The following is a 24,795-nucleotide window of genomic DNA, read 5'->3' as shown; positions in this document are numbered from 1 at the left end:
ACTTTTCATTTGCCATGCAACAGGCTTCAGGGTGTTTCAGTGGGAGGACAAGGGTCTCCGGCGTTCAGTCCTTCTGCTTTTGTGGCTTATTGCTAATCTTGCAAAGGCAATGTGAACTTTTGAAATGAGTACATCGTCTGAACTTTGCAACTCCTTCCAGTGACCAGGGGGATGGCACTGGGCAGCGTGGGTGAGACCTGGGGTTGTAACCTGCTGCTTCCTTGTCACAGAAACCCTCACTGTCTCTGACAGAGGGCAGCATTCTGCATGGGGATGCTGCAAGGAAACTTGATGAGGCTGCCCTCCCAGCATCACCAGATCCTTAAAGAGCATAAAGGCACAGTCAGACGTTGGCTTGCAGCTTTATTGAGGGAGAAAAGTCATATTAAGATAGGAAGGGTTGTGCGTAGATTTGTTAATTTAGTATAGAATGTTGCATAATGAAGACCAGCTCCTCCCATGGCTTTGGTAAGTAACATGCAGGCAAGAAGAGTGGGTCAGGGGCTATGATAGAAGCTTACAGCACCATAGGCAAGCACAGTCTTCCTTGGAAGAAGCAAAATACGATAAGCTGGGTGATTTCAGTGGTAACACTCCATTTCTTCACTAGGATGGTGAATAGGGAGTGTTTGCTTCCCTATCCTTTAAAACAAATACACATCTTATGTAGACATAGCCTGCACCAATATATCATTAAAACTTGTTGTTCAGTCACTAAGTTGTGTCCATCTTTGCTCCTCTGTCCACCATCTCCCGGAGTTTGCTCAAATTCATGTCCATTGAGTCAGTGATCCCATCCAACCATCTTATCCTCTGCCCAATGAAACTTAAAATGAAACAATTGATGGAGGTAAGGATTTCCCTGGCAGTGCAGTGGTTAAGAGTCCAAGCTCCTGTCACAGGGGGTACAGGTGTGATCTCTGGCCGGGGACATAAGATCCCACATGCTCTGTGTCATGGCCAAAAATAATGATAATAAGGCAATAAACAGTGGGACTGGGGGCATCTGGGTTTGTGACTGAAGATGGAAAGGGTGATGGGGAGGATGTGGGAGATTTCAGAAAGTCCCCATGGTGGAGTTTTTATTTTGGAACACAAGACATCCCTCCTTTCTGCTAAGAGCGGCTTTTCTATCACACAACAGTTCAGAATGTCTCTTCTCTATTTCTGATCCTTAGGAACAGTCTTGAAAGGTAAAGTGTTAGTCGTTTCAGTCGTATCCGACTCTTTGTGACCCCATAGACCGTAGCCTGCCAGGCTCCTCTGTGCATGGGATTCTCAAGGCAAGAATACTGGAGTGGTTAGCCATTGACTTCTCCAGGGGATCTTCCAGACCCAGGGATCAAACCCAGATCTCCCGCATTGCAGGCAGATTCTTTACAGTCTGAACCATCAGAGAAGCCCCAGGAACAGTCTTACCCACTCCCTAACTCCGAACCTGTCCTTAGAGGTTCTTCAGTAAAACCAGTGAGCCGGTCACCTCTGGTACTGGAACTGCACCCACTCAGGACAGGGCTGTGTGAGTTTGTTGTCCCAGTGGATTATCCAGGGAAGGGCTTATGCTGGGCAGGGGAATCTGAGGGACTGAAGCGGCTCTTTTCCCTACTGATGTAAGGTCACAGGGCCCTCACGAGTGACAACGTTAGCATTCAGATGATAAGTGACTAGGAGGTTTTAGGGGGATGCTGGGCTTCCCAGGTGGCGCTCGTGGTAAAGAGCCCACCTGCCAGTGCAGGAGCCGAAAGAGACGCGGGTTCGGGAAGATCCCCTGGAGAAGGGCGTGGCAACCCACTGCAGTGTTCTTGCCTAGACAACCCCACGGACAGAGGAACCTTGTGGACTACAGTCCATGGGGTCGCAAAGATTCAGACACGACTAAAGCGACTTAGCGCACATGCACAGACCACACTAACTGGACCTAAAGGAGAGAATCCATGTCTAGAGAACAATGTGGACAAAATCAGTGGCTGACAATTCTTAGTCTATATGTGAGCACCAGCCCTTGACAAAGCATTAGTCAATTCGTAGATTATATACAGACACAGTATAAATCTGTGTTGGCCCAAAGTCACCAATTGTCCTTCGTGGGAAGCACCGCCTACTGTTCTGATTTGGGGCGCTAACATGTCCTTTCTTTTATGAAACTATGGTCATAACAGATGGTTTAGTAGAAATGGTTCTTTTTTTTTTTTTTGGCCATGCCCTAGGTCATGTGGATATTAGTTCCCTTCCCAGGGCCTGAACCCTGCAGTAGAAGTGCAAAGTCTTAACCCCTGGACCACTAGGGAAGTTCCAAACCAATCCCTTTCTTAACCAACTTGTCACAGCAACCAACACCTTTCGATCTCTTGGTGAAAATACTGTCTTTGTGCCTGTGGCAACAGGTAGATTCTCTTGAAGGTCCCCTTGCTTCTGCTTTTCATGTATCACCCATTGAGATGTGTGTTTAACAAGAGTCAACTGCATCCAGGCCCAAATCTGTTTAGGCCAGTCATACCTGTGAATTATAATTATGCAATTTGATGAATTCACCCATGAACAAACCAATTAAGAGTAAAAACGGAAACAATATTGACCAATGGCAGGGAGTGTAAACAAAAAAAGTTACTTCTACAAAATTGAGGGGACTTCCCTGGCAATCCAGTGGTTAAGACGCCAAGCTTCCACTGCAGGTGGCGTGGTTGGTTCAATAACCCTGCAGGCTGTGTGGTGCAACCAAAAATTTTTTTATTTTATAAATAAATAAATCGAGTGTTTTAGAAAGACTCAATTAAAGCATATCATTTTTTAACGGCAAATTAGAAATGAGGGAGAAGACTGTAAAATATTCATAATGAAAGCATAAAAATGAAAAAGGATTTTGCAATCAGATTGCTTCATCAGTATCGAGAATGTCTTGCTCCACATCAGGGAAACTGGAACTAGAAACTCCAGGACCAGACAATGTGTGTAGTTTGTGCAGAAAAGGAGAGTAATCCCTTTTTTTTTCCAGCAGATTTATCAGTGAAGAAAACACTTAGATTTACATCTTGATACTGTTAATAGCCAAAGATGACACATTTAGAAATTTTGAGCCAAAGAAAGCATTTAGAGAAAGAATATATCTTTTGTGTGATTCCTTGATAAAACCAACTTTTCCAGTAAACAAACCGTTAACAATTCCAATTACATTGGGTAAGAATACATCTACTTGGTAAGATAAAAGCCTGACCACTATATCAGTCCGTCCTGGTCTAAAAAATTCTTATATGTGAGGGACGACCCTGGTGATCCAGTGTTTAATACTTCCCCTTCCAAGGCAGGGGGTGGGGGTTCAATCCCTGGTCAGGAAGCTAAGATCCCACATGGCCCATGGCCAAAAAAACCAAAACATAGAAAACAGAAGCAATATTGTAACAAAGTTAATAAAGCCTTTAAAAAAATAGTATGTTTCTTAACAAGTCTTGCCCATCTTTAAAAAATAAAATTAAATAAAAAATCATTGGCGCATAAAATCAACTGATTTTGGCTGCCTGGCCCTTCCAAGATCCAGTGGCTATGAACTCTGTTTTCAACATATCCAACAAAGGTAGCCTTTAGCACCACTTCTGTCTAACATTTATATATATATATATATATATATATTTTTTTTTTTTTTTTAACTTTTTGACCATGCTGTACGGCATGTGAGATATGAATTCCCCAAACAGGGATCAAACCTGCTTTGGAAGCACAGAATCAGATCTCTGGGCAAGTCCCAATCCAATGTATATATATTAATCATATATGACTCTAAACTGACTCTCAGAAGGGCTCAGTCCATAGAGAGTAGCCTTGTGTTTGCCAAGGAAGAGGGAGGGTGGGAGAGGGATGACGGGGAGTCTGGGGTTGATGCAAACTCACACAGAACGGGTAAGCAACGAGGTCCTGCTGAACAGAGCAGGGAGCTAGGTTTATGTGATAAACTATAAGAGAAAAGGATATTTTAAAAGAATATATATGTACAACTGAATCGCTTTGTTGTACAACAGAAATTAACATAACATTGTAAATCAGCTATACTTCCATTTTCTTTTTTTAAAAAAAGGGGGGTGGGCTCTGTCTTCTGAAAGCCAGAAATACACACGTATTCTCTCAAAAGGAGACTATCCAAACCCTCCAATGTTTTATAAAGTGGAACCTTTAAATGTTAATGATTCAAAAACCAAAGGAGGGAAACTCCGGCACCTTTGTCAGGCTATAAATAACTGGGCACTCAACCGGAACTGAGTGGTTAAACATCTTGGAGTTTGTCCTAACAGAGTGTGCTTTCCTGGGAAATGCTAAGTGCCTCCCTCACTGAGGCCGAATGAACCTTATCTGAATTTTCTCTCCCTTGCAATAAAGGTGCTAGTCCAGAACCCAAAGTCTGCCTTAGCAAAGCCTCTGTGGAGAAGCCGGAGACGGCTGAGACAACACCAAGATGGTAATCTCTAAACATTAAGAAACAGTTTCCTTCAGCCCTCTTGCACATGTTTGCCTCCCTTCCCCCACCCTGACCATTTGCCCAGCACTCTCAGGCTTGAACAAACTGGGCTGGATTCAAGACAGATTCCTGTAGTCACGACCCAACACCGGAAGAACCTAAGTGCCTCCTGTGAGGACCACCACTCAGAAGTCCACTCTGCCTGGCTAGCTATAGAATGGACTGGACAAAGTTTACAAATATCAGGGCCTAGTCAACCCCATCTCTAAGGATATGAAAAGGTCCCTTTTCAGAATGCCATCTATCCAGATGACTGGAATCTGGGATTTAAAAAAAACTTTATATCCAGATATATATCTGGTAGGTGCCTATTTTAAAGGCTGACTGAGGCAATTAAAAGTTAGATGGACAGGAGGAAGGCCAGTGTGGGCAGAGCGGGGCAAGTCGGGGGAAGAGGAGCCAGAAGGAGGGTCCCGGGGCAGATGGGGATCCGAGGACCCCTGACCCCCATGGTTCCATGGAAGCAGCCACGAGGAGGCGACAAGCAGAGAGTGATCAGGCCTGTGCTTTAAAGAGATCCCTCTGGCTGCTGGGAGGAGGATGGACTCAGGGGCAGAGAACAAGAGGGACTCCAGGCCAGGGACTGGACTAATTGGGTAACCATGGAGATGACAAGCTGAGACAGGAACCAGGATTCCAGAGAGAAAGGTGTCGGGACCCTAGAATAAAGATAGTAAGTCCGGCATCTATAATATTTCTTTTTGTTTATTTGGCTGTGCTGGGTCTTAGTTATGGCATGCAGATCTTCGATGTTTACCTGTGGCATGTGAACTCCTAGTTGTGGCATATGGGATTTCATTCACTGACCAGGGTCCTAACCCAGACCCCTTGCAGTGGGAGCTCAGAATCTTAGCTACCGGACCACCAGACAAGTCCCAGTCCAGCATCTATAGACACTCACGGACTATCCCTCTGTGAGTAACTGTGTACACACACACACACACACACACACACACACACACACACACTCACACACATTGTCCTCCTTATACACACAGTCCAGGTGGTGGCCCAGACTCTGGACTCTGGAGCCAAGATGCCCAAGTTCAAATTTCAATTTAGCCACTTGCTGGGGGTAAAACTTGGTAAGTCACTGAACCTCTCTGCACCCAGATTCCTCATCTGTAAAGTGGGGACAGTAATGAAAGCATCTTCTTAGCGTTGTAACGAGGATTAAATTAGTTACTGCAGGTAAAGAATTTAGGGATGAGTGCCTGTCACAATAGTACATTTTTCCTATTGTTCCTGTAACAAATTAGCACAAACACAGTGGCTTCGTGAAAATAATAATTTATTCTCCCATAATTGTGGAGGCCAGAAGTAGGAAATCAGTCTCACTGGGCTAAAGTCAAGGTGTCGGACAGACTGACTCTTCTGGGGGCCCCAGGGAAGGCTCCGTTCCTGCCTTTTCCAGCTCCTGGAGGCTGTGGTGTTCCCTGGATCCTGCCCATATCATCCTGACCTCTGCTCCCACCACCATCACTCTCTTCTTCTCTGTGACCTTCTCACCTCCCTCTTATAAGGACCCTTGAGCTTATATTTAGGGCCCAGCTGGATAACCCAGAATAGTCTCCCCATCCCCAAATCCTTGACTCCATTACATCTACACAGTCCCTTTTGCCCCAGAAGGTAATGTTCCCAGGTTCTGGGGCTTTGGATGTGAATAATTTCAAGAACCATTATTCAGCCCACCATTCATGATAAAGTGAAAGTGTGAGTCGCTCAGTCGTGTCCAACTCTTTGTGACCCTGTGGACTATAGCCTGTCCACGGGACTCTCCAGGTAAACATACTGAAGTGGGTTGCCATTCCTTTCTCCAGAGGATCTTTCCAATCCAGGGATCAAACCAGAGTCTCCCGCAATGCGGACAGATTCTTTACCATCTTAGCCACCAGGAAAGCCCACCACCCGTGATAAGCAATAAATAGAAGTGAATTACTGTTATTACCATTATCATCCTGCTTATTCCCTCAGCAGCTCCAGATTGTATCCCCAACCCTGTCTCAAGCTGTGCGGGAGAGAACGGGATGTGGAAAGACCTCTGTCTAACTCTCAGAAGCTCCCTGAGACCAGACCCCAAGCCATCAGACCAGAGCTGGCCGTGATGCCAGCCGCATCAGTCAGAGACCTCAGTCAGTGGCTGGGCCCCTGAGGGGACAGAGAGGGCAGAAAGCAGATGAATGGAACAGGAAGGTACTCAGAGGTCTCCAGGGGGCTCAGAGAGGGGCTCTGGGGCTGAGGCTAAGGCCTTCTGATGACGCTGTACTCCGTGGCCTCCTCGAGGATCCTGCTGGGAGGGGGGCCGTTGAGGTGTTCCGTGTTGCTGTAGGTCGGCTGTTCGTCCAAGGTGTCCAAAGACAGAGCCGCGTAGGTGACGCTGTCCTTGGAAACCTCAGCCTGTAGTGAAGATGTCTTCGGGGTTAGAGGGGTGTAAGGGATGTTGTCCCTGAAAACGTCAGCCTGCAGTGAAGATGTCCTTGGGGTTAGAGGTGCTGGCCGGAGGCTGCCCACATGTGGAGGAGGCCTTGGAGGACCCCGGGGAGACAGACCCTCCAGGACTTCTGGAGGCTTCTCCCAGGCCCTCCAGCCCCTCCTCCCTCCACTCAGCCGGGCACCCTGAGCTCCAGTCATAGCAGAAGTTGCTCTCCCTCAATTCCGTGCCAGGGCAGCACATTTTGCACAGAATACCGGGTCACTCGGCCACACCCAGCGTATGGACCGTGTCTGACTGGGCTCTGAGCCTCCAGTGCTGAGGTCTGGTACGGAGGTGATGCCAAAGGCTAAAAGCCCACAGGGGCTCTGCCAGCAAGTCTTTCAATGGCTGCATCTTTGCTCAGCGCCCACCTTCCCACGTGGGCGAGAGAAAACCCATCCTCAAAGGAGGAGGCAACAGCGGGTCTGGTCCGAGCCCCATAGCAGCCCCACTGAGCACATACCGTGTTGGCATAGTCCCTGTCCCCCGAGTAGGCCTGGGGCGAGGAGGAGGCCCTCCCAGAGGCCTTCTTCCGGGAGGAGACAGAGGGCTTTTCAATCTGTGGCAGGTTCAGGTCTGCATAGCTTATGTCGCTCCCCGGGGGCTGACGCACCTAGGAGATGAGACACAGGTTCCTCTTCCACGGAGGGACACGTGGCTCGCTGGTTCCCCGGGACGCCCCGCTCCCAGCTTCCTCTGCAACCTCCACTTCCTCTCAGCCTCCCACGCCTGCCCCCTCCCAAGCTCCCCGCCTTCTTGCTGATTCCAGCATCTTCCCGGGCCCCTTCCCATCCCTTGCAGCTGGATCGTGAGCATACAGGCACTTGGGCATGGGGATTGTCTGAGGCACCTGGGCCTCAGTGCTCCTGGCAGATGGAAAACAAGAAGGGGGCAAGGTGTCCAGTCTTTCTGCTCTGACCTCGGGGTCTCTCTTACCTGCACTGGGGATGTCCCAGAAGCTAAAAGACAAAAACAACCAGAGTTAGAATGCCCACTCAGACACTCAGCCATGCCCCCAGGTCTGGGGAAGAAATGAAGTGAATTAGGCTTCAAGCTCAGAGGAAAGAGTGAGAGTGTGTGTGTGTGTGTGTGTGTGCGCGCACACTCCGTCTTTCGGTTGCATCCAACTCTTTGCAATCTCATGAACTGTCGCCCCACCAGGCCCCACAGTCCATGGAACTTCCCAGGCAAGGATACTGGAGTGGGTTGCCATTTCCCACTCCAAAGGATCTTCCTGACTCAGGGATCAAGCCCACATTTCCTGAATTGCAGGCAGATTCTTTACTGCTGAGCCCCTGAGAAGAGACCTGGTCCTAATTCTCATCCTCAGATGATAAATAAGGAGAGCTCGGTCCATCTATCCCCCACATCGCAGAACTGTGTGATCAGTTGCTCAGGTGGCCCTGCCAGCTAGCAACTCCTCTGGGATTAGGCTCAGCCCATAACTTCTGGAGTTCTGCTCATAACTCCACCGTTTCTCGACCTGCCTGTCATCTTTCAGGGGTCAACTCAAGTCACACCTACTTTCTGCAGCTACCCAGGCTGTCAAATCCCTCCCTTGCGGGCTCCCAGGGTATTTGATTTATGTCTGTCTCATCACCTGAATCCTCCCGCCAGTGCAGGAGACCCAGGTTTGATCCCTGGGTTGGGAAGACCCCCTTGGAGAAGGAAATGGCAACCCATTCCAGTATTCTTGCCTGGGAAAACCCCATGGACAGAGGAGGCGGGTGGGCTACAGTCCCTGGGGTCGCACAAGAGTCAGACACAACTGAACGACTAAAGCACAAAAGAGCAACACCCTCATCCCGTTGAATTCTGGTTAGTCCTCGGGTAGGATGGGGGCTGCTAGGTGGCCGAGCCCGTTCTATGCTTTCCCGGTGCTGGCTGCATCAGGCGCACCAGGGCTCCCGCGGTAAAACTTGCTCATGAGACAGGATTGTTCTAAGCTGTTCTAAGCACTTGAGCTGAGTCAACACTGCATGGACCAGCTTTCAGTTGTGGTTCCTATTTCTTTATGTCCCTGCCGTCTCCTGCACCTAGCTTTGGAGACTGCAAAGAAAGAATATAAACCATCCCCGCCCCCCCGGGTTTTAGGGGGGACAGAATGTATTTAGGTCACAGACAATACATTTGGGAGAAAATATAATGAGACAAGAATCAGGCTCTCCTCTTCCCAAACTACAAGATTCCCCAGGCTGTGGGGAGGGGGCAGCTTTAAACAGGGCCCCGTGAGAGTTCGGGTCCCGCTGGATTCCGAGAAGGAGAAGGTGCAATTATTGCAAGAATGTGGAAGTGGAGCCAGACAGGAAAAGGGTTGGTTGAGGCCAAACCTCATGACTGACAAGTGCAGACTCATGAGCAGGGGCCCTTCCCTAAAGGGTAAATTTACATAGAACAAGGAGGGTAGCTTGAGAAAAGGCTGGAGAAGGAGAAGAGCAGAAATAGGCCTGGGCTTGTCCCTGGTAGCTCAGTGATAAAAAATCCTCCTGCAAATGCAAAGACGCAGGGGTTTGATCCCTGGCCCCAGAAGCTCCCACATGCCTTAGGGCAACTAAGCCCATGCACCGCAAGTGTTGAGCCTGTACTCTGGAGCCCAGGAGCCACAACTACTGAGGCCCTCACGCCCTGGAGCCTGTTCTCTGCGACAGGAGAAGCCACCTCAATAAGCAGCCTGTGCACTGCAACTAGAGAGCAGCCTCTGCTCGCCGCAACTAGAGAAAAACCTGAGCAGCAACGAAGACCCAGCACAGCCAAAAATAGATAAATAAATAAAAACAGGAGTGGCCACCAACCTTTCTGAGAAAACCAGAGGACTGGGTATGTGTGTGTCCAAGCACATGTGTGCATTCATGTGCAGGCTGTGTTTGTGCGTGCATACACGTCCATGTGTTCTTGCACACGTGTGTGTACATTCGCTCATGTGTGCATACTTTCCTGTGGGTTTTTCCCCTTGCCCTCATGTCAATTCAGTCCCTCCGTGACAACCACAGGAAGTGGTGCTCAAGACTCTAAAGGGTCTGGGTACCCTAGAAGGGCTGCCTGCCTAAGATCATCGTCACCTCTGCCACAAAGAGCCAAATCAGGAAATAGACAGGGAGGCAGAGCAAAGAGGCAAGAAGAACAAGGAGGGATGTTCAAGGCAGACCTGACACTGAAAGCTCCTGGGCTCACCTCCAAGCTCCAGCTCCTCAAACCGCCAGCTGCTGTGGCCTTCGGGACAGCGACCCTTCCGGAGTCTGCGGGCGATCCGTGGGTCCGAAGGCTCCAGGATGACCACGCACGCTGTCAACCCCACACACTGCTACCCAGCCCAGCCCAGCGTCAGCCCAGTCCCCTCACCTTTCTTCCGTCTCTTCGCCATTCTCCAAGCCACAAGCGAGGCCACCATGAAGAGAAGCAGCAACACCGCAAAGATGAGAGGAAGGAGGACACTGAGCCCCAGGCCGTCATTGCTGCAAACGACAGATGCTGCAAATGACAGGTGCTGGCTCACCTCCCTCCTTGACCTTATCCCACCCACATGGGGGCAGAGATGGCCACACACCCTTAGACCTTCTGACTGCAGGGCTGTGGTTTCCAGCCTGGGAAACCCCTACTCCTGGGTACCCGCAAAGATTTTATTTTTCCTTTTCTTGGCCACACTGCAGGGCTTATGGGATTTTAGTTCCTTGACCAGGGATTGAACCTGCACCCTCCACAGTGAAATCATGGAATCCTAACCACTGAACCACCAGGGAGTTCTCCAAAGATGTTTTTTTAAATATTCCATTTATTTCCACTAAGTCTTAGCTTCAGCAGGCAAACTCTTAACTGCAGCACGTGGGATCTAGCTCCCTAACCAGGGATCAAACCCAAGCCCTCCACATTGGGAGAACAGAATTCTAGCCACTGGACCACCAGGGAAGTTCTGGTTTAAAAAAAAAAAGATGGAGAGGAGGGTTGCACACGGAGTTTCTGTGGGTCTGCAGACTGAACAGAAATTGTGAGGCAAAGCCTCTGAAAAGGTTTTCCTATTTCTCTGCTTGCCCCCTGTGCAGGCTGAACCGTGTCCTTCCTCCGGTAGTTCACTCAGAACCTGAGATCCGTTTGGAAGCAAGATCTTTGCAGAGGTCGTCAAGTTAAGATGAGGTCATGCTGGATCAGGATGGGCCCGAGTTCAGTGACTGGTGTCCTTATAAAGGATAAATTGGTGGTCCAGTGGCTAAGACTCCTCCCTTCCAACGCAGGGGACCCAGGTTCAATTCCTGGTCAGGGAACTAGATCCCACAGCTGGCAACTAAGAGTTTACAAACCACAACTAAGACTCAGTGCAGTCAAATAAACAAATATGTTTTTTAAAAAGGCAGCGGGGGTTGGGGGCGGGGGGAATTGGGGCACACAGACACACAAGAAGAAGGCCATGTGATGTCAGAGGCCAAGGCTGGCGTGATGCTGCCGCAAGCCAAGGAATTCTCAGCTTACCGGCAGCCCCAAAAAGTGAGGAGACTGGCCTGGGACAGACTCTACTTTAGAGTCCCAAGAAGGAGCCAACCTGCCCACACCTTGGTTTCATTTCTGGCCTCCTGAGCTGTGAGAGCAAGTGAAAGGGGACCCTAGCATCCTGGAGCCCAAGAGGGCAGAGACAAGCTCTGGCTGGGGCCTGGGACTACAAAGGGTGCCCCTTCCGAGGAGTTTGGGCCCAGTGGTCCACGAGGAATGGCAGCATCGGAGCTGGCTTACCTGTTGTTGGAGCTGTGGCCGGTCTCAGCTGAGGAGCGAACAATATCTTTTGTGGTGACAGTGGAGGTGGTGGGCATGGTGGTCGGCACTGTAGTTGGTGCTTGGCATAGAGACCAGGTTACACACCACTCTGCCTGCTCGCCCGCCTGCCGCCCTAAACGTGCCTCTGAGTCTGGAGGGTCGGGGTCTGGGGAGCATGGGCCTCCCTGCCCTGAGGAGTCTGGAGCAGGGCCAAGGGAGGGGCCGACAGCCCGGACTGCTAGTATCTCCCTGGCCTCCAGGAGATTCAGAGCCTCAGAGGCAGCGGGGCTGGAACAGGTCCAGGGAGGTCAGAGGGACCCAGGGTCGCCTCAGGACAAGGGCAGCTGGAGGGCAGCTGAATCCAAACGCTCCAGCTGCTTATGCCGGGGCCTCGGCCAGTGCCTCCCCCATCTACTTATCCACAAGGATGGGAGTAGACTGGGGGCTACCAGGCAGCTGACATAGCCAAAGTCTGGGACGTCAAAGGTCAGGACCAGCCCTGAGCAAAGTCCCGAGATTCAGAAAGAGCCTGCACTTGGAGGACGTTATTAAGCTCCCACGATGGGGACAGTTCTCAGGAATGTTGTCAGGATTGAATGAGATGACGAACGTGCTCTGCTTTGCAAGTACAATGAGCCTCACAGGTTCCAGGTGTGAGCGTGGGGGTGGGGGGCGGGGGGCGGTGACTGCTGACTGTGTACCCAGCCCCACTGCCACACAGGTGCCCCATGAGCTGGTGTCATCTATCTGAGGGCCAGCAGAAGCAGAGCCCAATAGATAAATTATGTCAAACCAAGATCGCTGAGCTAACATGCCCAGGAGTGTTTGCATTTAGGATTTAAGAAGAAAGCATCAATCATCCCAAATGTGTAAATGGCTCATGATGGGGTTTCAGGCACTGGAAATACAGCCCTCTGACAGTGAAGCCCTTTCCAGACCCCGAAATTAAGCACAGCATCCCCCACTGGGCTGGGTCTTTCCCCTGAGATGGGATATGGACCACGCGGGGGGCATGGCAGCTCTGAAGACCCAAGCATGAATTCCGAAAGAGCAGGAACACCCCCAGGGCAACAGGGGTCCCAGGAAAGCACTGGCAGGAATTGGGGGCTCCAGGTCCCACAGAGGAGGGTCCCTTGGCCCAAGGGCTGACACTGGGACCACCACCTTCATCTCCTTGGGAACAGACTCGGCTCTGACTGTGCAGAGGAAAGCAAGGTGCCGGGAAAGCCTGATCCCGTCCCAGAGGAGGCCCTGGAGCCAGGAGAGCGATGAGGGGAAGCCCTGCCCCTCCCAGGCCAGGTGGTCAGCGGGGGCTCCGTGAGACCTCAGGACTCCCCCGCCCCTGTGACATTCCCTCTGAGTGACAGCTGGGTCCCTGGACAGAGCAGGCCCTGAAGAGACACGTCCACATGGACACAGACTCTTACCTGGGTCAATGGTCACTTGTACTCGGTCCCCCAGGTCAGTTCCAACTCTCTCAATCCCACACCAGTAAGTGTCTGAATCGCCTAGCCTGAGCTTCTCCATGGTCACGGTGAACGAGCGGTCCTTCCAGTTGTCCTTGATGGACACGCGGCCCTTCTTCACCTCCTTCTCTGATCCAGTGGTTTTAACCATGATCCAACAGGGGCCCCAGGTGGCCCCCCGGCACCACCACTTCACGTAGGACTCATACCCTGGGTCGTATCGACACCGCACAGTCAGTGATTCCTGCTCCACACCTCTCACTGCTCTGGGACCCGAGACGGCAGATGAGCCTGGAAACACAAATCCATGCACCTATCACCTCCTGCCCTGGCGGCAGGGCCACAGCCTCCTGCATTGTGAATAGTTCAACCAGACACAAGGGTCTCCTGAGCTGAGTAACAGTCAAGGAACTGATCAAGATGGACTTTTTGTCCTTCAAAATTCTAGCCAAAGTCACCAGGAAAATCCCATGAAAGCAGAACTGCAGATCTCAATGAAACAAAAACATTGACCCAGAGCAAGAGTCCCTTCCTATAATTAACCCCTCTCCCCCTGTCTGTAGCCAGTAAGTCTTTCCACTCCAGCAATGTCCATTTGCAGTCATCCCAGTGTTATTCTGCTCTGATGGGGAGGAAAGAGCAAATGACGTATTTGCACAGAAGATGACTCTGTGCTGACGACCTCAGGAGGCCCAGGGGAAACATCCCCATCACCCAGCTCTGGAGAAACTGTTCCTAAGGTTCTAATTGTGTCCACTGGTTCTATAGTAAACCAGCCTGGTAGGAAAGTGAAAAAGTGAAAGTGAAGTCGTTCAGTCCTGTCCAACTCTTTGCGACCCTGTGGACTGTAGCCTACCGGATCCTCCGTCCATGGGATTTTCCAGGCAAGAATACTGGAGTGGGTTACCATTTCCTTCTCCAGGGGATCTTCCCGACCCACCTTTGAAATTGACCAAAAAGAGTAATGCCAATCGGTTTCCCGGTGCTCTGGAATTTTTATTACCCAGATCCCATTTCTTCCCACTGAATTGCTTTGGTTGCTTTGTCCAAAAGCAAATATGTGAGTTCTTTATGGATGTTCCATTCTGTTCCATTGCTCTATCCTTATGAAGCTCCAATACTCTGGCTCCTTGACGCAAAGAGTCGCCTCATTAGAAAAGACTCTGATGTGGGGAAGATTTGAAGGCAAACAGAGAAGGCGGCAGCACAGGACGGACAGAGAGCATCACCGGCTCAATGGACATGAACTTGAGCGAATCCCGGGAGACGGCGGAGGACCAAGGAGCCTGGTGTGCGGCAGGCCGTGGGGTCACAGAGAGTTGGACGTGACTTAGCCACTGAACAACAGTAATAGCAATGTGAATCCACGCTGTCTTGAACACTACAGCCCTGCAGGAAGGCAAGTATTATAGAGAAAAGCAGCAGCATTTTCTGATACATATGATTTTCTTGCTCTTTCTTTCATTTCCTCATCTTTGAAAGATTGGAGATACAGAGAAATGTTTCTTTACTGTAAGGAAACGACACTTCAAGCATCATGAAGAATGGCAACTGTCACTAGTACTTGATGTCAGAACCTGGAAAGTGGTGAGGACCTCGGCAGTCTGGAGAGCAGATGCCCCTGAATGGGGTGGGGGTGCTGGGAGGTGGCACTTATCCCATTGTCTTCATGCAAGAAGCAGGCAGTGGGGTTTCAGATCTTTACACTTTAAGGAGTAGCTCCAAATCTGGGTGAAATCTCTCTTTGAAACTTTAACTTAAACAATAGCAATCTAGCCTGGGCCTCCCAGACCCATCTGCCGGCAGACCAGTTGTGTTCTGCTTAGGGATATTTTAGAGCACTAAATGCATGTATTAGAAAAGTAAAGAGGACTTTAATATGTCAAACGTTTATTTCAAAAGTTAAAACAAAAAAACAGAAGGAGGAGTAGGAAGAAAGAAAAAACTAGAAGAAAGGAAATAATGAAGGTAATAAAAATTAATGAAGCTGAAAGAGGCTTCTCTGGTGGCTCATTGGTAAAGAATCTGCCTGCCAATGCAGGGGACCCAGGTTTGATCCCTGACCACACGCCACATGGTCAACACACATTTGATTTTCTAAAAACTCTTAGCAAATTAAGAGTAGAACTTCCTTTATCTGATGAAGATTATCAAGTAAAAGCCTCAGCAAATACCACAATGATTGTGAGATATCAGTGTATACTTTATAATTGTCAACCTGGACATTGATTCTGTATCCACTTTTCTGTACGTGTTATCCATCTGTACATGTTATTTTCTGAAATTCTGACCAACGTAGTGAGACACAGAAAAATATAAAATATATCATTATTGGGGGGAAATAATTACATTTAGGGAAAATATTTAAATCTTCAATTTAAAAGGATTTTCATTTTTAATGGAATTCAGTAGAGTGGCTAAAAACACAATAAATATATTAAAAATCAGTGGCTTTCCTGTAAACCACTAACAAGTAATTGGAAAACAAAATGGAAAAGTGCTCATTTACAATAGCAATAAAATTGTACTAAATATCAAGGAATAGCTTGAATAGAAACAATTAGGATTTATAGGAAAAAATCATACACAAACACTTTGAAATTTTCTTGACTGACATAAAGTTTTATGCATAAAAGAGCTATAATTCGGAATGAAAATGCTATATATTGCAAAAATTTTCTTCCTTCCCAAATACATTTAAAGATTTAACTCAAAAACCCCCAGAACATTTTTAGAACATATACGTTTTTTTTTTCAGATAACCTCTGTCTACAAATAGGTGTAGTATATATGTGTGTATATACATGTCTATGCATGCATGTATAATAAATATTATATGTAATATATGCTAGAGGTTATCTGAATAAATGAAGGGACAAGAATTTTTAACATCTGAAAGTTGAGCAATGAGTGAGGACTTGCCTGCCAGAAATTAAAATGGTACCAGGCCTAATAAACAAGCCATCTCGGTAATCTAACAAGATTAGGTAAGGGCCTCAATCGAACACAGTCAATAGCCTAAAAACAGACCTAGTCTATTTAAGAATTTTATATATACCATAGAAAACTATGGCAGAAAGTGAAGAGAAACTAAAGAATCTCTTGATGAGGGTGAAAGAGGAAAGTGAAAAAGCTGGCTTAAAACTCAACATTCAAAAAACTAAGATCATGACATCCGGTCCCATAATTTCATGGCAAGTAGATGGGGGAAAAGTGAAATCAGTGGCAGATCTTACTTTCTTGGGCTCCAAAATCACTGCGGACAATGAATGCAGCCACAAAGTTAAAAGATGCTTGCTCCTTGGAAGAAAAGCTTTGACAGTGTATTAAAAAGCAGAGACATCACTTTGCTGACAAAGGTCCAGATAGTTAAAGCTATGGCTTTTCCAGTAGTCAGGTACAGATGTGAGAGTTGGACCTTTAAGAAGGCTGAGTGCCAAAGAACTGATGCTTTTGAATTTTGGTGCTGGAGAAGACTCTTGAGAATCCCTTGGACAGCAAGAAGATCAAACCAGTCAATCCTAAAGGAAATCAGTCCTGAATATTCATTGGAAGGACTGATGCTGAGGCTTCAATACTTGGACCACCAGATGCAAAGAGCTGACTCATTGGAAAAGATCCTGAAGCTGGGAAAGATTGAGGGCAGGAGGAGAGGGGGATGGTAGAGGATGAGATGGTTGGATAGCATCATCGACTCAATGGACATGAGTTTGAGCAAACTCCAGGAGATAGTGAAGGACCAGGAAGCCTCGGCATGCTGCAGTCCATGGGGTCACAAAGAGTCAGACATGACTTAGCAACTAAACAGCAGCAGTATAGAAAACTAAAACGGTAAGCAGGGACGGGGAGGGTTGGGACAGAACCCTCTCCTGTCACTTCTCGTGTACTCCATCAGGTAAACATAGAGAGATTAAGGAGGTCAGCATAAAACAGGAGAGCATTTCTAAAACTGGAAGAAAATACAAGTGAATATTTATAAAATCTCTAGATGACTGGGAGCAGGTTCGAAACTTGAAATTAACAAACGACCAGAAACAGAGTCAGTAGGGAATCTGACTACATGCAAAGATAGCACTGGGACGCACCAATTAAAGGAGACTAAAAAGACAAAGAACAGACTGAGAGACATATTGAGAACAAATAACATAGAAAAGGATTAATAGTGTTTCTCTTTTTTTTAAGATTTTTTTTTATGTGGTCCATTTTTAAAGGCTTTATTGAATTTGTTACAGTATTGCTTCTGTTTGATGTTTTGACTTTTTGACCACGGGGCACGCTCCCCGACCAGGGATGGAACCTGCACTCGCTGCCTTGGAAGTCAGAGTCTTAACCACTGGACCACCAGGGAGGAGATACTATTCCCAATAGTGTCTCTCTTGATTAAGAATGTATAGAAGAAAAACATTTAAGACTCCATTTGGAAAACTGATGAGAGATAAGAGGCAAGTCACAAAGAAGAAATTCAGTGGCTAATGAAATTCAAATGTTCAATTTAAACAACGTAACAAACAAGAAATGTGGAAGACAGCACGACTTTCCACATATCAAATCAACCAAGTGTTGATGACGCGCATTTCGTTGACCGAGGCCAGGTGGTCCAAGCACTAGGAGAAGACACTGGAAGGAGGATAACTGGTCCAAACACACAGAAAGCCATGAGTCAGTTTCATGTGTCAAACACAGGCGCGCCCTTTGCTCCAGTAATGACAGTTCTAGGATTTAGTCCTCAGGAAACCGTCAGAGAGGCACACAAAAAGGGTGTGCACAAAGATTCATTACGTAGTTAGCAAAAATAAAGGAAACAAGACCCACTTCCATCAACTAGGGAAATAAGTACATAATGAAGTAATGCAAACACTGCTAATGAGGCTTAGAAATGTTTTTAATTATGCGGAAAATTCTCCTATGAAGTGAAAATGAGGGTTTTTTAAAACCATATACAGTATAATATCAACTAACTTCTAAAAATGCATTAAAAAGATAAAAAATTAGCTAGAATGTAAACAACTGGTTGCCTTGAGCATTAAGAAAGACATCAGGTTTTTTATATTTCCTAATTCCTCATTTTTTTTTCTGTACTTCACTTTTTTTTCCCCTCTACTTTCGCAAGTATCAATAATGAGCACTTATTACTTTCAAAATCATAGGAAAAACAAAAATGTCTGGACAGGGCTGTTTAATAGTGTGGTAGGCAGAGTAACAGCCCCTAAAGATGTCCTAACCCCCAAAACCTGTGAACACAATCAGCCTTACATGGCGAAAAGGGTCTGGGCAGGTGTGATTGAATTAAGGAAAGTCCTTATCAGAGGGAGGCAGGAGAGTCAGGGTCAGAGAAGGAAAGATGACTGTGGAGCGGGGGCTGTGGGCATTCGGGGCCACATCCCAAGGAGATCGGGCAGCTTCTGCAAGTTAGAAGAGTCAAGGGGTTGAATTCTCCCCCTAGAGCCACCAGGAGAAATGTTGCCCTGTTGACTCGTTTCAGACTTCTGATCTCTAGACTGTGATATTATAAATTTGTGTCCTTCTAAGCCCCTAAGTTTGTGGTCATTTGTCCCAGAGCCCTAGGATTCTAACATAGACAGCCACCTCATCTTTAGTTGCCACGACTCCAATGGCTTAAAGAGCATTTAATTTTGGGCTTCCTTGGTAGTGCAGTGGTAAAGAAACCGCCTGCCAATGCAAGAGACGTGGGTTCAGTCCCTGGGTCAGGAAGATCCTCTGGAGTAGGAAATGGCAACCTGCTCCAGTATCCTAGCCTGGAGAAGTCCACGGACAGAGGAGCCTGGTGGGCTACAGTCCGTGGGGGTCCCAGAGAGTCAGACATGATTGAGGGACTGAGCAGGCCCGCACTGACCCTTGAACCATCTATCAACTCCCTTCTCAGACCCCTCTTTGGGGTGCCCACTCCCCATCAACCTTCGCAGAGTCTGGCTCTGCTTTGGGGAACCGTCCTGCCCCCAGAGGCAGCCCGGAGCTCCAAGAAGCAGCACCTTCATGGGGCATGGCTCCTCAGAGCCTGGATGATGGAGAGTAATCCTAGATCAGGTGGAAACCAAGCCGCAGCGGGGAGGTGACTGACTCAGTGTCAGTAAGCGACAGGCGGGCCTGGAGGTCCAGCTCAACAGGGGACATCAGCTAGTCTCCACTCTGGGTCAACACATCGGGGGTCTGGTCCACCTCTGCCACCACCTACAGTGAGGCTCAAGTTCGACAAGGCAGTTAATTTTTTTCTGAAACAAAAATTTTGTTGTTGCTTAGTCACTAAGCCATGTCCAACTCTTTTGCAACCCCATGGACTGTAGCCCACTTGGCTCCTCGGTCCATGGGATTTCCCAGGCAAGAATACTGGAGTGGGTTACCATTGCCTTCTCCAGGAGATCTTCCCCACCCAGGGATCCAACCCACGTGTCCTGCATTGGCAGGCGGATTCTTTACCACTGAGCCACAAAAGAGAGTCATTAAAAGTCTTGCTTCTCACAGAAAATGAATTGCTATGAAGCCCAGTGGAAAGTTTCTGGGTTGTTTTCTGTGTACTTTTGCAACAGTGAGCTCTCGAGAAGAAGGAAGCAGCGCTGGTTAAATGTGTTGCTTGTGATCGGAAGCTCTATGGTCAAGGCTGGTCACAGGTTGACACCGAGGTTCACGCTGGCGACTAGGTTCTTACCAGCACACAGCTGTGCCTGTTCCGCGTCAGACAAACATTCCTGCTCCGTCTTAATCCCTCCCAAACTGTGTACACACGCACACACACTACTCTCACGTCTGCTCTCCATTAAGTTCCCCTGTTCCAGATGTCAGGGGGAAGAACAAAACCCTCTATGTGCCTTCCCCACCTTGCTTTTCAATTTGTCCCCTAACTTCTCACCCCAGATCTTCCTCCTCCGTTTCCACACCGAAACTCAAGGCTGAGCATCCACAAGCCATCTCCAGCCACCCACGAGCCACACGTCTCTCTGCTCCTCTAAGACCTTTTCCCCTAACAGATAGAAGCAACCTCCACACCAACGGCTCAGTGGGTCCAGAATCAGCTTGTAACGCAGGAGACAGAGGATGTGGGTCCAATCCCTGGGTCAGGAAGATCCCGTGGAGGAAAAAACGGCAACCCTCTCCAGTATTCTCGCCTGGAAGATTCCCTGGACAGAGGAGCCTGGTGGGCTACAGTCCACAGGGTCTCAAAGAGCACACAGCACAGAACCTCCCAATCAGCCCCAGCAGGAGCGTGTGGGGCCTGTAACAAAGGCCTTCTGTTCCTCAGCCGTACCAAGGTCAAGCTCATTTCCATGTGAGAGCCTTGCTGTCCCCTGTGCCTGAGAAACCCCCTGGATCTGAAGTACCTGTTCCTTCTTGTCCTCCAGGTCTCAGCACAGGTGCCTCCCCCTCAGAGGGCTCCTTCTAAGCCCACCCCATCAAAGGCGCTCCCGCCGCCCCCTGAGTCAGGGCATGGCACTTAGCTTTGCTCGCAGCATGCATCACTGCTTGTAAGTATCCTTTTCATTTCTACACCTGATGGACTGAATGATCAAAGCAGACCATGGAAAACAGTCACAGGTCACAAAGGACTGTCCGGTTGCCACACCTTTCGGAGCCTCAGACCAAAAGACGACCACAGGAAGTTTTCTCAGGAGACCATAACCGCTCCTAACCCTTCTCTCTGCTGTTTGATTATTTTCTTATTGAGATATAACTCACACATCATGCAATTCACCCTTTTAATTTGTACAGTTCAGCGGTTTTGTGAGATACTCACGAAGCAGTACAAACATCACCACCGATTCCAGAACACAGTCATCACCCTAAGAGAGACCCCATATGAAGGGGTCCCTCCCCCTGACCCTCTCCCCAGCCCCTGGAGACCACTAATCTACTATCTCTATGAAGTTACATATTTCTAGACATTTCATATGCATGGAATAATACAACATATACCCTGTTGTGTTTGGATTCTTTACCGAGCTTAATGTTCTCCAGATTCATCCAGACTGTAGCACGTGTCAGTACCTCATTAATTTTTATGACTAATATACCATGGTATGAGCACACCAAGTTTTAATTTATCCATCCATCAGTTGACAAGCATTTAGACTGTTTCCGCTATTTAGCTCCTATGAACGATGTTGCCATGAACATTTGCATACACGTTTTTTTACATGGACATATGTCTTCCATTCTCTTGGATATATACCTAGGAGTGGAATTGCTGGCTCATGTGGTAACCACATGTTTAATATTCTCAAGAATGTCAAGCTGTTTTCTAAAGTGGCTGTACCATTTTACAATCCCATGAGCAATGTCCTCTCCAGGTAATGTTAACAGCCTCAATTGTTTGATTATATGAAAGTAGAAGGACAAATATTCGATGGGTGGAATGGGATGGGCATTATGGCAATCAAACTGTTCCCTGTCCATTAGATGGATTCACTCATTCAACTAACGCTCACTATTTGTCTCGACTGCACCTGTCGTTTCAGAACGGCACAAAACTCCTGGTCCTCCTGAAGTTTATATTCTATCAAAGTGCGGGGAGGGAGAGAATAAACCATGGAGAAAAGTAATGCAAGGGAATTGCTTTTTTCTTCTTCTTCTTTTTGGCCACACCACGTGGCATGTGGAATTTCCCCAACCAGGAGTCAAACACAAGCCCCCTGCAGTGGAAGTGCAAAATCTTAACCACTAGACCATCAGGGAAGTCCAGAGAATGGCTGTTTTCATTAGGGTCATCAATGATGGCTTCAGTGAGAAGCAAAGACGGGAAGGAGGTAAGGACTGGAGCCTTGGCTCTCTGGAGAAGAGCACGGAGCAGATTGAACGTCACGGGCCTCGGGCCTGTGGCAGGAGTGTGCCTGGCATGTTCAAAGAACATCTGAGAGGCTGGGATGGCTGGAGTGGGTTGAGCCAGGGAAAGCAGAGTGGAAGATGAGACCAGGAGATGGTGTGGAGGGAGACCCGGATGGTACCATCTGGTAGCCTCTGTAAGGACTTTGAATTTGTACTCTAGGATGGGGGTCATTGGATGGTTTTGACCAGAGAAGAGAAAGGATCTGGCTAACATTCCAAAGGATTTCAAAGGATCACTATGAGATATGAGAGATATCACTATGAGATATGAGAGAAGTGATGGATGCCCCTGGGGTTCTGCCCGAGCACCTGAAAAGACAGAGTTGCCAAACACAAAGATGGGAGAGAAAGGAATTTGACAGAGGAGATGTGGTCAGGCCACATCTGAAATGTCAACATCTGGGACTTCCCTGGCGGTCCAGTGGTTGAGGTTCTGCAGGGACCCAGGTTCCTTCCCTGGTCCAGGAACTGAGACCCCACAGCTCATGGCGTGGACAAAAAAAAAAAAAATGAAAAGTCAACATCTGAGTGAAGATGTCAAATGGAGAGCTGGATAGAAGATTCTTGAGTTCAGAGAGATGTCCAGGCTAGGGATACAAAAACGGGAGTCATCTCAGAGAGGAGGTGAGATCAACAAGAGGCTGACTCTAGAGAGAGAAGGTGCTCAGACACTGAGCTCTGTCAAAGCCAAGAAAATCCCCTTGACTTTTAAGCAAAATGATACACATGAGACTTCCCTGGCAGTCCAGTGGTTAAGACTCACACTTCTAACAAGTCTTAACCATGGATTCGATCCTTGGTTGGGTGACTAAGATCCCTCGTCCCACGTGGCATGGCCAAAAAAACAAAAAGGTCTCCATCAACTTCAAGGTGACTTCAACCCTCTGTCTCTGCTCATATCCTAGCCCCCTTTTCCTCCTCATCCTACCAAGCTTACCTTCTCTCAACCTTTCCATTCTATTTCCTTCTTCCCCGAAAGCCTAGAACCAGCTCTTCCACTCCATCAGGCAAATCCCCTCCTTCCCTTCCTTCCAGGTCCCCTTCCCCCTCACCCCTTCTCCAGAGCCTTCCCGTGCTCATAACACTTTCTGGAAGGTGGGAGCAGGGGTGCATACTCCCCATCTCTCCTGAGCAACCAGGGCGCCTCTGCTTCTCCCCCACCAGTGCCGGCCCCCAGTCCGTCCGTCCTGAAGGATCAGCCCCCGGGGGTCAGGAGTGATGCCTGGTGCTGGCTTCATTGTGAAGACCACGCTCCACATTTCTGCGTTGGCCGTGTGGACCCTGAAACCCTGAGCGCAGGGTTGAGTGGATGAAACCCACAGGCTCATGGCTGGGAGGAACTACCCAGAAACAGAGCTGGCGCCTCAGCAGGACGCCCTGCTGAGCCCCCTCTTTCCTCTGCCCGCCACTTCCTCCTGCCCCATCAACTTGCCGTGGGCGAACAGACCCGGGCCCCGCTCACCTGAAAGCCGGAGGAAGAGGCAGAACAACAGCGGCAGGTGCATTTTGTCTGCGCACGGCTTCGGGTGCAGCGTGTCAGGGAGAACCAGCGGCAGCCTCCTTCACTTCCAGCCCTTCTGCTTTCGCTTACTCTCACTCTCGCGCTTCCCCCTTTGGTCCTTTCCCACTGGCGAACGAGATGAAAAGCGGAAGGAGGTGGGATGGGTGAAATTTCAAGGCCATGCAAGAAGCAATCGTGAATATGCTTTTGAGAAATACCTCCCTGGCCGGAGCCTCGAGGGGTTCTCTAAAAGGAGAACTCTGCTCCTTCTCAGCCTTGAAGGTTGCAGACCCGCTGGGTCTGAGCAGCTTTTCCTCAGTCCTTCTCCCCTGGTGGGAAGATTGGGCTGGGGGAGCCTGGTACCACGGCAGAAGTTGTGGAGAGCCAAGACTGATGGACACAGTGGCCTACATGTGGGATTTCAGGCATAGCTTTATGCTCAGGAGCCCGGAAGCTCAGGAATTCTACTTATTCACAGGGGGGCTTGGGCAAAAGTCACAGGAGAGATTCTAGATTCCAAGATAGACCAGAGATGGGAAGGAGAGGGTGAGGAAATGTCAGAACCCAGACGACTGGGACTTCCCTGGTGGTGCAGTGGTTAAGACTCCAAGGCTGTGAAGTAATTAGCCTCCAACTAATAAAAAAAAAAAAAAAAAGACTCCAAGGTTCCAGTACAGGGGGCAAGGGTTCAATCTCTGGTTGGGAAACTAAGATCCTACACAGCTCATGGGGCAGCCGAAAAAAAAATTTTTTAATAAGTAAATTAATTCATTAAAACAGACTACCTACTAAAAGAAAAGGGCTCAAAGAATAGGAATATGTGATCAGGGAATTCCTGGTCCAGTGGACAAGAGGGGCCTCTGTCCTGAGAACATACCAGAAACTCTTATCACTGTGCCCAGCTTACAAGGCGAGCATCCGTGAATATCGATTCTAGTCTGAATCCTCCAGAAACTTGTCGGTATACCTTCCTGAAGAAACCAGCTCATTGTTCATGGCTATGCACCCCTAGCACCTCACCCCCTCGACACACACTTTGTAATAACTACCTCATGCAGTGGAAATAAAAGATGCACCCCCCAGTTTCCCCCGTCTGACCCCCTTTCTGACAAATCTGTGTTGTCAGAGTTGTCATCCTTCCCTCCCCTTCCCCTATCAGAATCCCAGCAAGACCTGGGATAAAGCCCAGAAATTAGGAAAGGGTCAGACCTTTCTCAGATTTTGTTCCTGGAGCCAGTTTTGCTGTGCGTCACACGTACCTGGTGATGTCTCAGGA

The 24,795-nt window shown here is 48.4% G+C and overlaps 1 protein-coding gene across 5 annotated transcripts; it reads right to left on the bottom strand.

Moving 5' to 3' along the window:
• Nucleotides 1-5,778: 5,778 nt before the first annotated feature.
• On the bottom strand, nucleotides 5,779-23,649 carry CD300LF (CD300 molecule like family member f). 5 transcript variants are annotated; one of them, XM_061144900.1, is made up of 7 exons: nucleotides 23,481-23,649; nucleotides 13,145-13,474; nucleotides 11,697-11,796; nucleotides 10,317-10,429; nucleotides 7,914-7,936; nucleotides 7,441-7,590; nucleotides 5,779-6,964 (listed from the first exon to the last, which is right to left on the bottom strand). In XM_061144900.1, exons 1-7 carry the CDS (start codon nucleotides 23,521-23,523, stop codon nucleotides 6,746-6,748), a joined length of 978 nt encoding a protein of 325 aa, XP_061000883.1. In that variant the 5' UTR covers nucleotides 23,524-23,649; the 3' UTR covers nucleotides 5,779-6,745. The 5 variants fall into 5 exon arrangements, with proteins under 5 accessions (XP_061000883.1, XP_061000887.1, XP_061000884.1 ...); XM_061144904.1 differs by having other exon boundaries at nucleotides 5,779-6,901; nucleotides 23,481-23,645; XM_061144901.1 differs by having other exon boundaries at nucleotides 11,697-11,784; nucleotides 23,481-23,645.
• Between the last annotated feature and the right edge of the window lie 1,146 nt (nucleotides 23,650-24,795).

The sequence above is a fragment of the Dama dama genome, chromosome 5 (assembly GCF_033118175.1).
Source record: "Dama dama isolate Ldn47 chromosome 5, ASM3311817v1, whole genome shotgun sequence".
Taxonomy (NCBI): domain Eukaryota; kingdom Metazoa; phylum Chordata; class Mammalia; order Artiodactyla; family Cervidae; genus Dama; species Dama dama.
Note: the sequence above shows the minus strand (reverse complement) of the source record. Positions and strands in the feature narration are given on the sequence as shown.